Here is a 17,322-nt window from a genome sequence, read left to right as displayed (position 1 = left end):
GGACTTTCCCTCCCTGGCTGGCTTCAAACTCTGATCCTTAATCTCAAGTCCCCTAAGTAGCTAGTGTTATAATCACGAGCCACCAGCACCTGGCTAATAAATACCTTTTTGAATGATGAATGACATAATATCCCAGGTTATAGTTCAAAAAGAAATGCCCCCACCTATACAGTGCCCATTCACCTCATCTATATTTGGTGGGAGCTTACTTACTCAAGTCTCAGAATAGTAGTTCTTCAACTTCCTCTATCATTTATTTTCTATTAGGTTAAGGCATGAAGGCTTTATATTTGTTTAAAGACAACTCAAAACATGAATCTAGAAACATAAATGTACCACGTTGTTTATGTGATGCGGGGGAACACCGTGGAACTGGAAATTCACACAGACTGAGCCATCATCCTTTACACAGCAGGTGTGTTTTCTTCTACAGAACCCCCATGTACCCAGCCACCTAGCACCTCAGCCTCAAACCTGTCAGTATCTGATGACCAGCAGCCACTCCTCTTGTCATGCATGTTGACTTGCCCTTCCGGCCTTCCTTTCGTTTGCATTCCCAATACTGCCCCAGCCAGACATGTGACCACCGCCCCCCGCCCCCCCCCCCAACTAGATGAGTCAATCCAGTGGTTAGGAGCATGTAACTCCAGGCCAGGCATCTACTCAGAGGTGGAGGCAGAGACACAGAAGGGAATGAAACCCAGGGCAACAGGACCAGGGGAGAGGGACAGTGTGGGCCCTGTACACAGTGCAAGCTTCCAACACAATTCCCTTTTTGCGTACGTTGCTAGGAACTATAGCAGAAGCCAATTGCAGCCTGGTTTTAATTACTTTTCAATATTAATGATCTCCATACAAAGGAGCTTTTGTAAACCTTGCCCTTGCGGATTCTCACTGAGCCTTCTGAATGGGAGCTTATCAGCTCCATTTGGTAGACAAACTCACTTTACCCTAAGGGAAAAGTCTGTTAGGATTATGTCAGGTCTTGAACTCAGGTCTGCCTTATCATGCCTTGCTCAAACTTCTCCATTCTATCTCAAGACTGACTGAGGGAAGAGCTGCATTTCCCTGGACTTAGCCAACCTGACAGGACTGCTGGAGGTAGATCCTCCCAGGAACTGTCTGTCTCTCAAGGAGGCCTCTGTCTTCCCCTAGAACAACTGTTTAAATGACCTCCAGGAGATGGAGGTTATGTGAGGTACTCTCTGACCTACCATTATCCTGATGGCAGCAGCAGCAGTATTAAGGGAAGGGAAGCTTCCGACCACACCTGTCTTTCCTCTGTGATATATGACCCAAGCTGAGGGCAGGGAAAAACCAAGGCCTGAGCAGATCCTTGATTCATCTTCCTCTGTGTAAACACTCACCACCACAACTATCACCACCACCACAACTACCAACACCACCACAACCCCCTCCCACCTCTGAGAAAAAGAGGGGTGGAGGGAGAGAGGGAGAGAGAGAGAGAGAGAGAGAGAGAGAGAGAGAGAGACAGAGAGACAGAGAGACAGAGACAGAGACAGAGGGAGAGGGAGAGGGAGAGGGAGAGGAAAGGAGGGAGAGCAAGGGAGGGAGGGGAGAGGTCAAATACACATCTCCCAAGAGTTGTGTCACAGGAGTTATCATCCTTGTCCTCTCAGCTTCCAACACAAATATCATTACAGCAGGGAACGCAATGCATGGGCACCGCCTTCAGTCCACTATCTACAGCCTAAAAGGCACTGTTAGCACTAGACACTCTGGAACAAGGAAGTCACTCAAATATCTATGGTCTGGATGTTTCTGGTAGTAAACTATGTCCCCCAGTGGCTTAAAAAATGTAGACTAGCGAGGCACCTGTGGCTTATGCCTGTAATTCTAGCTACTCAGGAGGCTGAGATCTGAAAAATCACAGCTTGAAGCCTGGAAGTAAGGTCTGTGAGACTCTTGTCTCCAATTAACCATCAAAAAGCCAGAAATGGAGCTTTGACTCAAGTGGAAGAATGCCAGCCTTCAGCAGAAAAAGCTAAGGGACAGTGCCCAGACCCCTAAGTTCAGCCCCAGTACAGGGGCAGGGGGTGGGGGAGGGAGAGGGGGAATGAAGGCAGGGGGAGGGGAGAGGGAGAGAGAGGAGAGAGAAGTGAGAGAGGAGAGAAAGAAGAGAGAGGGAGAAAGAGACTGCACTGAGTGAACCTATAGCTACAAACTAGAGGTGTTAAGGTGCAAAAATAAACTCACTCAGTTATATTACCTTCAAAGGTAAAACCAAAAAGACAACAAATGTAGGACCTGCTAAGCTGTGTCACTAGAAGCTGGATTTTAATCAAAGGGAACACAGGATAGAAAAGTCCTGTCCATTCAAAAGGGCACCTTGGCTCATTGAGCTGGACTCTTCTATAAATAAAGCTTCCTATCCATGCATAATGGCTTGCTCACTCTCTAGCTTCCAACGTGCCACTTTCCCCTAATCCCTGCACAAAGGTATCACAATAGGTCAGCCACCCGCTGGCCCGTGAAGGGGCCCAGCGAAGCTCAGCACAAATGCTCCCTCTAAGACTTCAGTCCACATCAGCGTCACCCTGTGCACTCAGGTGAAATAACAAGCGATGGGGCTCCTCTCCCCCTCACACTTGAGTGTAAAAACAGACCAGTGCCTTGCACAGACTGCCGTTTCTAGACAGGCAGATAGTGTTACTGTCTGTAACTTTCCATGTGCCGCCTCAAGTTACCATACCTATTAACACACATACTAGCATTTAAAGAAAGGCAAACATGAGGTGCTTGGTGATTACTTTTAAATGGATCCATCTGGGAATTTTAAATCCTCATGACTTAGCCCCTGTTTATGGTATCGGAAGGTCTTGAACAGTACATGATTCTGCTGGTAGAGTGCTAAATCTCCCTTTTCCTGTTAAAAGATGGTTTCTGTCCTGCAAAGTGTAGTTCAGAGCCAGCTGTCAACATGATTAAATTGCAAAACTATGGAAAGGGACAGTGGTGACAACCCATGACCCTTTTCATTGCTTCCTGTCTGGATAAAGAAGTTCTGTGTCTTTGTGAAGATGGTGCTTGAGACCTGGTTCAGTGTTGGGTACCAAGAGCCCAAGGCAAAAGTGTGATTGGACAGAGAATGTTGTATACCCTAGATCTAACCTCCCTGGCCATTGATGGATCACTTTAACATGGGCTGCTGTGACACACCTTCTCTGCCAAATGACATCCTGCCCATGGGCAGCTTGAAAAGACTCGAGTCTGTTGTCAAAAAGCCAGACATGGAGGCTAGGAATGTGGCTTTGTGGTAGAGTGCTTACCTAGCATGCATGAGGCCCTGGGTTTGATTCCTCAGTACTACATAAACAAAAAGTAAATAAAAATCAGTTTGTTTTTTTTTACAAAAGCACCAGACATCAGTCAAGTGTCCGATCTTCAGGTTTCCCTTCTAGCTCACAGAAAACGTCAGTGAGCTCACATCCCCAGGATCTGAGCAGAACTCAAGAAAACGTGACATATCTCTGTCTTTCTAAGTCTAGAGGACCTGTTGCCCTGCCAGGCTTCTGCACTCTGGGTCTATTACATACTGGATATCTGATCATGTGCTGCACAAGGATACCATGCTCTCATGTACCTGTCACCAGGTGCATGAACAAGAGACGGTGGGCATATGAAGATTTCCCAGCTGAGACCCAAAACAGGAATTCACGTGGGCATAGGAGGCCATGCATACCAGGAAAGGTGACAAAGACCCAGGGTGTTCATATATTAACTAGGATTTGAAATTCAGGCCTCCCATTTGCTAGGTTGTCACTCTTCCACTTGAGCCATGTTTCCATCCCACTTTATGCTGGGTTTTTTTGTGGTTTTTTTTTTTGGAGATGGAATCTAGTGAACTTTTCTGCCCACACTGGCCTCAAACTATGATCCTCCAGATCATAATCTCCTGAATTGCTAGGATTATAGGTGTGAGTTACTTTTTTTTCTAAACCTGAAGAGGAAAGACTAGACCAGTGACTCTGAAAGAGTGATTCTCAAATCCTTGGTCTTATTTTTTTTTCCTGCCAACTTTGAGATTTTATAATCCTATAAAATCCCCAGGCAACCAGCAACAGGAGTCACTGGGACCAAAGCTCAGTGCTTGGACCAACAGGCAGCCTTTTCTTCTTTAGGCACTTGGATTCCATTTAAAGTACCCTTGCTCTCAAACCACCTGGTCAGGTTTGGGATGATACAAGGTGAGGGCCATCCCAGAGCCTTTGGGATTACATTAGCTGATATACCATCAGCTCTGCTACCAGAGCCCCAATCTATCTACCTGGTACTTGTTTGATCTCTCAAAGCAAGATGCAAAGATACATGGGTTTAATGTCTCTGTGGCTTCTGATGCCAGGTGCCTAGAAACATATCCTGCTACCAGACTGAGCAAGTGGTCAGGAATGGAGGAATGAGGAATGTGGGCAGAAACAAGAAGGTATATGGAGTCTGCTCCCTTCCCCACCCCCATCCTCCAAGACAGGTTACACAAGGCTGATGAGCCTGGAGATGTCAACTTACATGGTTTCTTTTGCCTTCTTCATCCCCCATGGATGTAATGACTGTCTCTGAAAAGACCATCTGTCCAGTCTGGTTGTTGGTTATCTGGAGTAGAACAGAGACAGAAAGTGTAAAATGAAGGAGCTCTGGAACTCTGAGAAAATACCACAAGATTTTTCTGGTTTAGTTTTCATTTCCTGAAGCAAGAGCATACGAGCCAGGCTGTCCACCCCCTTCCTCTGAGTTCCACCAGTTCAGGGGGATACACAGCTTCCCTTGGTGTAGTGCCAGATGGTGTTAACACCGACTGCCTCATTGGGTGGTCACGAGGAAGAAACGAGGTGACAGGACAGCACTCAGTGCGCTGCCTTGATACCTTAGCAAGTTCTCAACAACAGAGCTATTTTTGCTATTCTCAGGGCTCATCACTTGACACTCAGTGTCAGCTTTTGTTCTGACAAATTTCAGGTCTGGGTGTCGAGTGGAATGTCTTCATGAGAGGCAGATGGGTCCTGGCCACAGAAGCCTCGTGATTCTAAAGACTGCCAAAAGGAGCCCTGTCCCATGCTCCTGCCTGTTGTCTGTCTGATCTAAACTAGGCAGAGGAACCTCAGGCTGAGTGTGGTATGGAACCAGGCTACCCCTGCCTTTCTTAAGGCCACGTCTAATAATGAGTGTGGACGAGGAAGTAGGAGATTCTGTTCACTAAGCCCTGGCTCTGTTGCCAACAAGCATCTAGTATGGCACCTAAAACAAGTCATTTCTCTTTTCTGATTTCTTATTTTTATATCATCTATGAGATCCTTCCCAGCTTTAATGTAAGACTCTGAACTGGAAATTCAGCCTAATTTTCAGTAAGGGATCAAATTTACATCCTGACAAGGACCATGTCTTCATACAAATGCTTTTAACTTTTTTTTTAACTAAAAAAATTATTGTCCTAGCTGGGCACCAGTGGCTCACACATGTAATCCTAGCTACCCAGGAGACTGAGATCGGAGGATAATGGTTCAAAGCCAGCCAGGGTTGGAAAGTCCATAAGAATCTCATCTCCAATTAAACACCAAAAAACAAAAACAAACAAAAAAAACAAAAACAAAAAACCAGAAGTGGTGGTGTGATTCAAGTGGTACAGTGAGCCAGCTTTAAGCAAAAAAGCCAAGAGACAGTGGTAGGCATGCCCTGAGTTCAAGCTCCTGTACCAGCCCTAAGAAAGAAAAAGAAAAGAAATTCCTCTCCTCGAAAAATAATGGTTTATTTCTCCAGGTGAACTTTTTACATCATTTTGTTAAATTTCTGTCATCGTTGTGTTCAATTCTACAGTCTTGCATGTGTGAGTTGTAAGCTTTTTCATATTATATATAAAATAGTGTCTAAATACACTTGGCCACTTTTGAGTCCCTCTTTCATGGAACACTGCCAAAGAATAGCACTGCCCATAATCCACTGGAGAACTACTGAGCTATGGCTGATAACCAGTTTGTTATAATTTAACAGTGGCAATAGTAGGAACAACTTTCTCTTGCAAAAGCACTTAATAGCTGACAGAGAGTTTTCATATGGTTTAGGCTCTTTGGCCCTGGCCATATTGAATGTAGATATTACCATCAATACTGTCTTTAGGAAGGGTCAGGAAATTGAAACCATTTTTCAAAATCACTCAGTGGTGTGGTAGAACTCACACCACTCAGATATCCCAACATGTAGATGCAGAAGAATCTGTTGGCTAACCACTGTCAGAAAGGATGACCTCATATTGTTTTTGTCAAGAATAAAATAATCTGCCCCAGTCCTCACATAAGCAATATCCAGGGATCTGTTCAGCTGGGGAACTCGCTCATTTACTTGGGATTCACTCCATAGCTTTCCCATCCAGTTGGGTCTATTCCTTTACAGTGGGAGAAAAGCCACACAACAGCTACTTTACAGTAGCTGTAAAGTACCAGCTGTAAAGTGGTCCAGAAAATTGCTCCCCTTAAGCTCTGGGGCATAGAAACACTATTGTTTCAATCATGTAATAACCTGGGCATTTGCACAAACAAGGCCCTTTGATGGGAGCTGTTGAAGTCTTGCTTATAAGAGTTAAGAATAACAGTCACAACAGCATGTCAACACTAAGACCTCCAGCAATGACCCTGAATATTTGTGATTCTCCTCATGGGCTGACTTAGTGTTCTATGTTCTGCCAAAACACACTTGAAATATCTCACAGCCAGGGTAGAGTAGTGCTCTGTTAACTCTAGATTTCTTCATCAAGCCATTTAGGAATAAACCTTATACACTATCTGAGACTAAGAGGCATTGAGACAGGTGAGAGGCTGGAAAAAATACTGCTATAGAATTTTAAACGAACAATCAACAAGTGAATAAACGTGAAATCTTGTGGCAATAGAAGGCTTCCTTTATGAAAGTGGGGTACACACACGAGTTGTTTCTAAGGAAATATTGAGGAGCCTTTCACCATAACTGGTGTCTATTTCAACCCCTCCTGAGATACTCACAGAAACCTGACATACATTTTCCCTGAAATGTTAGGAAGCCTAGAGGTAAATACAAAATACAAAAGCAATTGAGGTTCCTGATACACAGCTTTCTCTTTCAAATAGTATCCTCATTCCTTTTGGTTCTTAATATAGTTTATCATTCACGTTTGAATTTGTGGCTTGTGGATGAAACATGTAAATAAGTCCCGAGTTGTCTGTAGAGAATTGTCTGTGGGAGAAGGGAAGTGCAGGCCAGAACCTTGCTTACCTTGTGAACTTCTTGATGCACATGGACGGTATTATTCCCAACCTTGGTATCTATGTTGCTCTCATTGTGATAGTTGGTGGGTAAGCTTGCCAGGTTGACTTCTGATGACGTTTTAGCAGCAGCTTCTTCTGCCTCCATCTGTTAAGTCAAGGAAGTTAATGAGCAAAATTGTTTAGTTACTGAGAGTCCATTACGGAAAAAGCACCACCTTTTTTGCATCATCTACAACTACAAAGATGGTGCCACTGAGTACACATTAGGACAAGACCTCATATCAAATGTTTCATATACATTACCACCCTTATATCAGCCTCCCACAGGAGCTGGGTGTTGATGCCTCCATTTTACAAATAGGGAAACCAAGGCTCTGGATGGATTCCCAAGAAGGTCGAGCTGAATTTAAACATGCTTCATGACGTCTTCATTTATACAAATGCCACTGATGGCTTGCCCATCTCCTAGAGCCCTAATCTGGAGATTCCCTGCAACCCGTTCCCATACATGCCAGCAATATCACCTCTGTGTCTCTCCAAGGCCTTCTCTGGCCCATACATCTGCTCATTTTTCCTAAGCGCCAGTAAGAAACAGGTTCCAGGGATTGGAACTCCAGCTTTTTCTCCCCTTTCAAGACAATTAGAGACTACAATCTCTCTCTGATGGTCCCAACTGGAATTGCCCATTGCCCAAAGCAGTAACCTTTGTATAGAAATAACCCATTTATAGCAGTAGCATGCAGGTGGACTAACTTTTACTTCCCTTTCTACATCATGTTCCCACTTCCTGATAGTGGGAATAATAACAATTTGTTCCCACATCTTTGTTACAGGGTCTGATGGTAATGGTGTCCAGAGGGCAGGGACCCAAACTAAGCTAGTGCTGTATCTCTGTGCAGATATGGCCACAAGATGTCTCCTTTCCCACCATGCCTGGGGACCCTTCTAGAACACCAGCAGACCCCAGCATTCATGCCTTATCTGACTCTCCTTGAACTGTCTATCCTTCTCTGGTTTCAGATTTCTGAGGTCATGTCCTCAAATCTTCCAGTCTCATGAGTTTCTATGATATCTATAGCAGACCTCCCAGTCAACATACATCAGTGCCCAACTTCCCCTTCCAGATTCATCACCCCACCTTAGCCCTGCCAAGAGGGAAGGTGACAATATGACCCATTCATAGTTGAATGGATCTGAAGGCAGACCACATTATAGAATAGTCGAGCAAATCAGATACTCTCTCTAGCAATTTCAAATGAGGAACACAGTGAATTCTTGTTGATGACTGGCAGTTTTCCAATACTGCCATCTAAAACTCCTTATTTTATTCCTTAAAATGAATCCTCAAAAGGTATTTTCATGTGTCTTTTACTCCCTTAAGTAATAGAGGAGCTCCTCCTCAATGAACAGAGGGTCCTCATTGGGAGCATGAGGAAATGTAGCTGAAAGAGTACAGAGGGATCAACAGGCAAATCCAGGGGCAGCCCCAAAGCAGAGATGTTCACCTGCTTCTCAACCAAATGGAGACTTCAAAGTCGTGCACATAATTAAAAAAATATTTGCTTGAATTTCTTCCCTGACTTGCCAAATTGTAATTCCTGTTGATGGTACTCCAAATACCAATTTTCTCAGCTAATTCTGGTGATTTCCTTTCTCTCCACCGGCTCCCAGGTAAGAAGCCTGCTATGGGAAACAGGGACTTACATGTTTTGGACTAGTTCATAAACAATTTAGGGAGCAGGGAAGCAAGAGAAAAGAGTCAGGGCACTGGCTTACATTGGTATAGGAGAGGGGAGCTATATTTAGGGAGAGACCTTCTAGGCAGCAAAGGCTCCAAACAAGTCTAGCACACAGAGGAATTACATAAGCAGTTGCCTCCAGCATGATCATAGGAGGGCACAATGGTTCTGGGCTCAGAGAAGTTCTGGCTCTGCTCCAAAGTACCCACGGGCATGATACTGAAGCCCTCTAAATCTCAGCTTGCCATTTGTAAAACGTGGATGAGGCTTTGTTGAGTGGATATAAGAATTATAGATCAGGAAATATAAGTGATAGCACAGTACTTGTCAAATGGTTGATATGGAACATGTAGCTGCTTGCATACTATTGCCCTGCAGGAAAGCAGTTCTGGAAGAAGATAGATTGCCAGAAAGGTGGGGACAGGCAGTAGACAGCACTTGTCTTAAGAGTCTCCATCTTCCCAAAATGGAGAAGAAAGAAAGGGATAGAAGAAAAGCTTGACATGAAATGACTTATCTTTTCAAGCATGAGACCCTTATATATTTAGCAGTTAAAAAAAAAAAAAAAGAGGAGACAGAAGATAGCCCAGCAGATCTCTGCCAAAATAGGGGGGAAAAATTCAATATTTTAAAAATTCCTGTCAGAATGCTACTGTACAGTCTGGCTTTCAAATAACAGACAAACACCCCATATCCTCCAGTTTGCTGGGGGCTCAGTCTGCAAAGCCTCTCCATTCTACACAGTGGTTGTTTGAACAGAATGAGCTCCAGGTTTTTCAGTGGCACTATGAGCTAAAAGTACAGTTTACAATGGAAAGTTCAACCACAACCACTACAGCCCCTAGCAAGAGAAACTTAAGCCTGAAGCCATAGTTATTTCATAGAAGAAGAATGTGTGTGTTGTTTAAAGTGGTATTTAGGGTTGGTTAAATCTGTGTCTGTTAAAGGGAGTGCAGTAGGAAAAACTGGACAGATATAAGTGCGGGTTTGATAACCATTCCCCTAGGCCTAAGAACATGCTAAAATGTACCAGCTACAGATGAGGGAGTGGAGGTGAGAAAGAGGCTGTGGGTCCCGCCTCCTCCACATGCATTAATTAATAATATATAGCACAATAAAGCCAGAAAATAGGAGTGTCTCAGATGGAAGCCATTGGAAGACTTGCTTTTCCTAATAATCCTACAAGTAAAACTACTTTGTCTTTTCCCTTAAGAGACATCAACAGCTTGAGGCAGCTGGAATAAATAAAACACCAGGAAGTTACTTGAAAGCAGACTCATGATGCAGCTATGTAAACAATTAATGCATCTGCTCCAGGCCTTTTTTATTCTTTCTTAAATTCCCTTGGACAACAACTGAATAGCAACTATCCTATGCTTATGAGACTTAAGGGTCTTTCTGGAAGCTTCTTGATTTTTTTTGGGGGGGGGGCGGTGTGCAGGGCAAGGTCTTCCTAAGTGCTGGGACTATAGTCATGTGCCAACACCCATGGAACTGGATGCCTCTTTAACAAAAAACCAAAACACTACTGACTACATCTACTCTATTTTTAAGATATTCTTAGAAGGTATTTTTATATTCAAAAATTAATTTTAGTACTTTGAGATACTTTAAAACAGGACATTGAGGATTCATCAGATGCTAGTGGTATTACTACTGTTACAATAATAAAGATATTTACTGTGTAGTGGGAAGTGTCTCCAGAGGAAGGCACTTGTGTTACATCTGTTTTACTCCTACATTATAGGATAACTTGCTTTACTCACATGCTCTTCTAATTCTTCCTTTTCCTGAAATGAGGACATTTTCTCCATTTTGGGCCCTGCATTCTATCACTTGCAAATGGCAGACTTGGGACTAGATTAAGGAATCCCCTCCCCACCCATTCTCCTTTTATGGAAGGGTTCAATCTCTCTCATCCTGTCCTTACAGTCCAAGAGGACACTCCTTGGTAAATGACTATTAATTAGAACACAGTGATAGTTAAAAGTCATAAAGCTATGCATAAGTCCAGCAGAGGTGCAACCGGAAAGGAAGAGGATAGAACCCTGGCAAATTCCCTATGGAATGGATACCTCCCACAGAGAAGCCATGGACACCAAGATCTCACTGAACACCTCCCCCCCCCCACCCACCCCCCTGCCTGCCCATAAACACACACACACACACACACACACACACACACACACATACACAAATTGAATATGCTGAAGAGACCCAGACTTCATCAGAAGCTACTATCACAGAATCATGCTGCAAACTTTCTGAATGGGAGTGGGCATTATCTCACTAAAGAAAAGCACAGGGTGACCTCGTCAGCCTTACTGGGAATCTGTGTGCTGCAGGAAAAGTTCTAGAACCCAGATTAGGAAAGCAAGATGACCTGCCCTAGAACCAGAAGGATCACCAGGAAGATCATTTTCTTTTGAAGCTCACAGCGTCAGGAGACCTGATTCTCTTCATCCTTTAGGTATATTCCCAGTCACCATGATTTTGTCATCTCAGGAAACTGACAGCAGTGGAATTGGGATCTAGGCCTATCCAGTGGATATTCAGGTGTAGCTGCCCATGTTGCTGCCTCCCAATCCAGTGTGCTCTTCACTAACAACTCCACCAGCCTGACTCTTGGAGGATGGAAGGGTAACACAAGGCTGAGGAGGAGACAACTGGAGTTGGTTGGTGAAAGAGGGAAGAAGCCAGACAAACCTTTCAAAAGTACCAGAGTACCAGGTACACAGCTACCTATTGTTTGTCAGGTGCGCATAATAGCATGGAATTCCTTCCAGGAAGCTAAAGATCAGGATGCTGAATGATTTGCCAGTTTGCCTTGCTAGCAAGCAACAGAGGAGTGCCTGAGTCCTGCTGGGTGGGGTCAGGGTTGCCTCTCAGGCTCATCAACTACCTTCTGATGATTTATGTAGCTGTGATTTAGGAATCCCAACTTCCTTTTTCTGAGCTGCTATACCTTTCAACAAAACAAAACAAAGACAGCTCAGATGGTCGGCCAGCAAAGCTCGGGACTCTGTCTCTTTGTCTCCACAGCACATCCTGTATCTTGGGAAGATGGAACAGGCTCAATGCTTAAGGGAGGTGCTAGCACCTGGGAGCGGCCTGAAGCTGCCTCCCCTTTAGGAAAAACTACAGCGCGGGGAACACCAGGGGTCTAGCAAGCAGTTTCCAATGGGGGATATAGCCAAGTGTCTGCTCTAAGGCAAGGGAGACTTGATGCCGGGCAGCCGGCAGGCAGATGGTGAACCCAGCTACCCAGGGAGGGTCCAGCCAAGACTTTTTGAGGACAAGCTACGATCCAGACCTTTGGGCCCAGAGGAAGAACCAGCAAGGGGGTTGGAGGACGGGGGGGGGGGGGGGGGGGGGAAGGCTTGCCCGACGTTGCGCTCAGGTCTCTCTAGGGCCGCGCCCTTCCCAGGTGCTGGGCGCCGCGCCAGGCCCCTGAGGGCCAGTGCACTGGAACCCCTGCTTTCCCCCAGGCCTGCTCCTCGACCCCCCGCTTTACTCTTCCCGATGCCCCCCGCGATCAGGGCGCACTCACCTCCTCCACCGCGCTGCGCAGTTTGTGCTGCGTGTCCTCCATCAGTTCCTCGACCTCGCGGAACATCTCGTTGAGAGTGGCCTCCTCCTGCGGGTAGCTGAGAGCCGGGCCCGACTCCAGCGGAGCCGAAGTTGCCGCCGGAGGGGTGGTGGAGGCGGGCGCGGGGGCGGTGGGGACCGCCACCGCCAGCAGCAGACATAGCAGGGGACCCCCGGGCCGTGGCATGTCTGCTCCGCCGCGCGCCGGCCGCCGCCGCCTGTGTGTCCCGGAACGCAGTCGGCGGCGCGGGGACCACCCCCCTCGCCGGCGCCGCCCCGCCCCGCCGCCCGCCCCCGGCGCCCCTCTTCCCCGCCCCCCCCGCCCCTGGATCCCGCGAAACCCAGAAACCCCGCGTCCCACATCCAGCCGCTCCCGGACCCCGGAGTCCCTCCCTCCCCGCTACTCCAGCTCTGCGCCCCGATCCTCTCCGCACCCCTCATTCTAGTACCTAGGGGGAGCTAATAGACTAACAGACGCCCCCACCCCTGCTCATTCCCAACTCCGTACGAGGTTCGAACCCCTCCTTCGACGAGGTCGGAACTCAGCGGTACGGCTGGGAACCCCCAGCTCGCCCCCAAACCTCTCCCTGCGCTCCCATCCTGGATGGGCAAGCGCACAGGTCAGCCTGCCATGAGTCCAGCGCCCTTCCCAGCGAGACCGAGCCCGGCCACCCCCACCCTCGCCGCTGCCCCTCACCCACCTGGACCCGACCCCCCCCCCCCCCCCCCCCGCTGGATCTGCGGCCACCGACAGCGCCGCACCGGCGGCCAGTCCCGCAGGGATGCGGTACCAAGAGGGCGCGACCCCGCCGCGGGCGCAGCGCCCCCGCGCCCCGCGGGAGGGGCAGGGCGGGCCCGGGCAACCGCGACCTCACCCCCTAAGCCTGCTGTTCCTGACTTGAAAACCCACGGTGTCAGGAAGCCATTCCCTTCCCTGTGCCCCCCCCCCCCCCCCCCCGCCCTGGGGCACAGCTTTCCAGAGTCGCACCTGGCTGACTCCAGCCAACCGCCGCCAAACACGCCAACCTGCAGGATGGAGAACCAGCCCCGCAACCGAGGCGGCGGGCCTCGGTCAAGGTCGTGGATGACCCCCGTGTAGCTCCCTGAGTGGGTCACAGAATGTCACGCGAGCTCCTACAGGGCAGCAGCTAACTCTGCACATCCGCAGCTAACTCTGACTTCCCACCTGGTTTGTGCAAAACCAGATGATCTGTGTCCAATTAGCCAAATGTAAGATGGAGGTAGAATCTATGTACCTCCTAGTTAATACGTGTGATGCATGCAGATGCAGAGAAGTGTGAGGCGCAGTGTCTGCTGTGTGTGTGTGTGTGTGTGTGTGCCAGTACAAAGGTTTGAACTCAGCACTTTTTTAGCTTTTTCTGCTTAACGCTGGCACTCTGCCACTTGAGTCACGCTTCCACTTCGGTCTTTGTGCTGATTAATTGCAGATCAGAGTCTCTTGGAGTTGCCTGCTTCCAAATAGCCATCCTCAGCTTCAGGAGTAGCTAGGATTACAGACCTGAGCCACCAGTGCCCACCAGCTATTTTAATGGGTACTGAACTTCATCTTAAAGCAGGGGCACTCAGACATTTTTTAAAATACACAGGTATAAAGAGTTTATTTAGCAAAGAGAAAATAAAGGCCAATCATTAGAGTGAGCAATGGACCTGGAAACTTTTGTACCTAGACTTTAAAAAATAATATCTAAATATTTTCTCAAACCTCCAACTTCCCTGATTATTCTGGACAGTCTTGGTCCTCAGAGTCTCCTGACTTCTCCCTCTTTCCCATCTCTGCTCTAGACTAGCTCATGCCCTATGCTGATCAGTCATTGACTTCATGTTCCTGGGCCTTTTTCTTCCTAGGGACTAGGAATACCTAGGTGGCAGGAACCTTTGTGTTACCAGGGCCTCATAAGCTGGTAGTCTCAGAATCAAATGCTGTGATGAGTAGTTATTGATATATTAAAATATCATTGTCATTACTGAGCACACACTATGTTCCAGGCACAGGAATTAACTCATTGAATTCTCTCTCTCTCTCTCTCTCTTTGTTGGTCATGGGGCTTGAACTCTGGGCCTGGGCACTGTCCCTCAGCTCTTCAGCTCAAGGCTAGCATTCTACCACTTGAGCCACAGTGCCACTTGCTCATTAAATTTTCAATACCCCCCAAAGGGAGAATTCCTCACTTTGTTCTCCATATAAAATGTGGACACTTTCCTGCAGCCAGCAACTGGTTGAGCTGGAATGTGAACACTGAAAGCAAGAACTTGGTTCTCACAGCTTTACCCTTCACTTTCACACTCTGCTACACATCCAGCTGGTAGGTATCTGAGATGACATAGGGCTATGAGATGAATGTAGTAGCCACATAGAAAATACATTGGGCACCACGTTGCTGTGTCCACACATGGTGTCTATACACCAGAATCCACAGCATAGTATCAACTGGGGAGGACACTTACCTGAGGCTTTTTTTGTACCTGTGCACACCACAACCCTATGAGAGAAGTAACGCTACAATTTCATAGACAGTGCAGACTCAGAGAAGGTAGGCCAGCAGCCTAAAGGCCAGCGAATGTGAGCTGGAAGAGACTGGGCACCATCTGACTGCAGCACAAAGGCTTGACACCTCTGCTCCTGTGGCTACCAACCTTTGTAGAAGTCTTCCAACTTCATCTCACTGAATCAAAGCTTCTAGTCACTATCTTTTCAACTTCTGGACTAAGCTCTCTAGAATTCAAGGAGCCTCTCCCCCACCCCATCCCACCCCATCCAGCATCTTCTACCCTCTCCTCTGGGTATTTGGTAATTCTGGTGGGGCTACTCATTAACTTGGAGTTCTTAGAAACAATAGAATATTATCTGTAGGAAGAGTAATGAACAAAGTTTACAAGCAACAAAGTCACTAACTCAAAAACATAATGTGGAGTGGCAATTTGCAAAATGAAATCTTCAGAAAACTATTGGTGCATGTTTGTAAGACAGAACAATAGCTTCTATTATTTATGAATGTGTAGAGTACAAATACCGAGATGTGCATGCTGCCCGTCGGTGAGAAGAAATCTGTTGCTGCATTTCTGTCATTTTATTTCTTTCCTCTATTTTTTTTTTTTTTTTTTTTTGTCAGTCATGGGGCTTTAACTTCAGGCCTGGGCACTGTGCCTGTGCTCTTCAGTTCAAGGCAAGCACTCTACTACTTGAACCACAGCGCCACTTGTGGTTGCCACTTGGTTAATTGGAGATAAGAGCCTCACACACTTTCCTGCGTGGGCTGGCTTTGAACCACGATCCTCAGATCTCAACTTCCTGAGTAGCTAGGATTATGGGTGTGAGCCACCGGTGCCAGCTCCTTTTTAATTTTTTTTAATTGTACTATAAAGGTGATGTACAGAAGGGTTATACTTACATAAGTCAGGTAACAAGTATTTTTCTTTTTGGACGATATCACTCATTCTCTCTCACTCATTTTATTTCTTTTTTTAATTTTAATTTTTATTTTTTGTGAACATACTGTACAGAGGGGTTACAATTACATGGGCAAGATAATCATTTTATTTCTTTTAGAAAGAATATAGCTGGGATCCCATGGCTCATGCTCATAATCCTAGCTACTATGATCTGAGGATCACAGTTTGAACAAAGCTAGCCTGGGCAGGTGCCCAGTTAATTAGTTATTTCTAATTAAATATCAAAAAAGCAGAATTAGAGCTGTGGCTCACATAGTAGAGTGCTAGCCTTGATTGAAAAAAATTAAGGGACAACACCCAGGCCAGGCCCTGAGTTCAAGCCTCACTGCCAACACACACACACAAACACACACACACACACACACACACACACACACACACACACACACACACGTGTCAGCATGAAGGAATTCTGAGCAAAAGTCCCTGAATAGTCATATTTGTTTAATTATCCCAGTTGACTGACTACATGTAGGTATAAAAATGTGTTTGATGAGTATTGATTTATTTGAAAGGTTTTGTGAATAAACTGGCAAAAGAAGAGAGAAAAAGGCAAAAGGAAAAGGCAACCCTCACACACAACAAACAACAGAAAACATACAACCAAAAAACCCTCTCTTGTGCACAAGTTGCTTGTTGTTAGCTCTGTTCATGATGGATATTGACCCAAGGCCCCGCAGCAGCTTCAATCTGAGAAGTGTGGGGGTCCACACACAGGTGGAGGGGTGTAGATACACAACCATTATTCACTGCTTTTTTCCCTTTTTTACATTTAAATTTTTATTTCTTATTTTTTAGGACTGAGGTTTGAAAGTAACACTTGAAAGCAACAATCCAGCCATGTTTTATGACAGTTATTTTTGAGAGAGGGTCTCATGAACTTTTCTACCTGAGTCTCGGCTTGACCTACAATCCTCCTGCTGTCAGCCTCTCAAGTGTCTAGGATTACCAGCATGAGCCACTGGTACCTGACTGCTTTTTAAATTAACTATTCTTCATGGCTAATTAGATGCATAGAGTAGTTTAAAAAAATCAATTAATTGTACAAGGGTGTTACATGTTAACATGTCCATTTATCCCATGCATCTTGCTGAGAGCCACCCTGTTGGTAGAGTGCTTAGTATACATTTTTTTCTCCTTTCTTCCCTCTCCCTTCCATCTTAAATAGATTATTGTGACTATAACTTAGAACAGAAATGGCAAGAGTTGGGATCAGAGGTCACCTATCTGCTAGCTCTTCAGTGTCTGTTTTCTCTGCTAGAATCCAAGCCACA

At 46.1% G+C, this 17,322-nt stretch overlaps 1 protein-coding gene across 1 annotated transcript in view; it reads right to left on the bottom strand.

Annotated features, from left to right (window-relative positions):
• The window catches only part of Dkk3 (dickkopf WNT signaling pathway inhibitor 3), a 32,397-nt gene extending 19,597 nt beyond the window's left edge, over window positions 1-12,800 (bottom strand). Inside the window, exons 1-3 of the mRNA XM_042691428.1 lie at window positions 12,540-12,800; window positions 7,258-7,395; window positions 4,528-4,611 (exon numbers count right to left, since the gene is read on the bottom strand). Coding sequence (XP_042547362.1) covers window positions 4,528-4,611; window positions 7,258-7,395; window positions 12,540-12,764 — 447 coding nt within the window. The 5' untranslated portion in view covers window positions 12,765-12,800. The remainder of the gene's footprint in view (window positions 1-4,527; window positions 4,612-7,257; window positions 7,396-12,539) is intronic.
• Window positions 12,801-17,322: the final 4,522 nt, after the last annotated feature.

Source organism: Dipodomys spectabilis, unplaced genomic scaffold, assembly GCF_019054845.1.
Source record: "Dipodomys spectabilis isolate Male_0828 unplaced genomic scaffold, ASM1905484v1 ptg000145l, whole genome shotgun sequence".
Lineage (NCBI taxonomy): Eukaryota > Metazoa > Chordata > Mammalia > Rodentia > Heteromyidae > Dipodomys > Dipodomys spectabilis.
The sequence above is the reverse complement of the archived record's forward strand: the minus strand, read 5'-3'. Positions and strand labels throughout refer to the sequence as shown.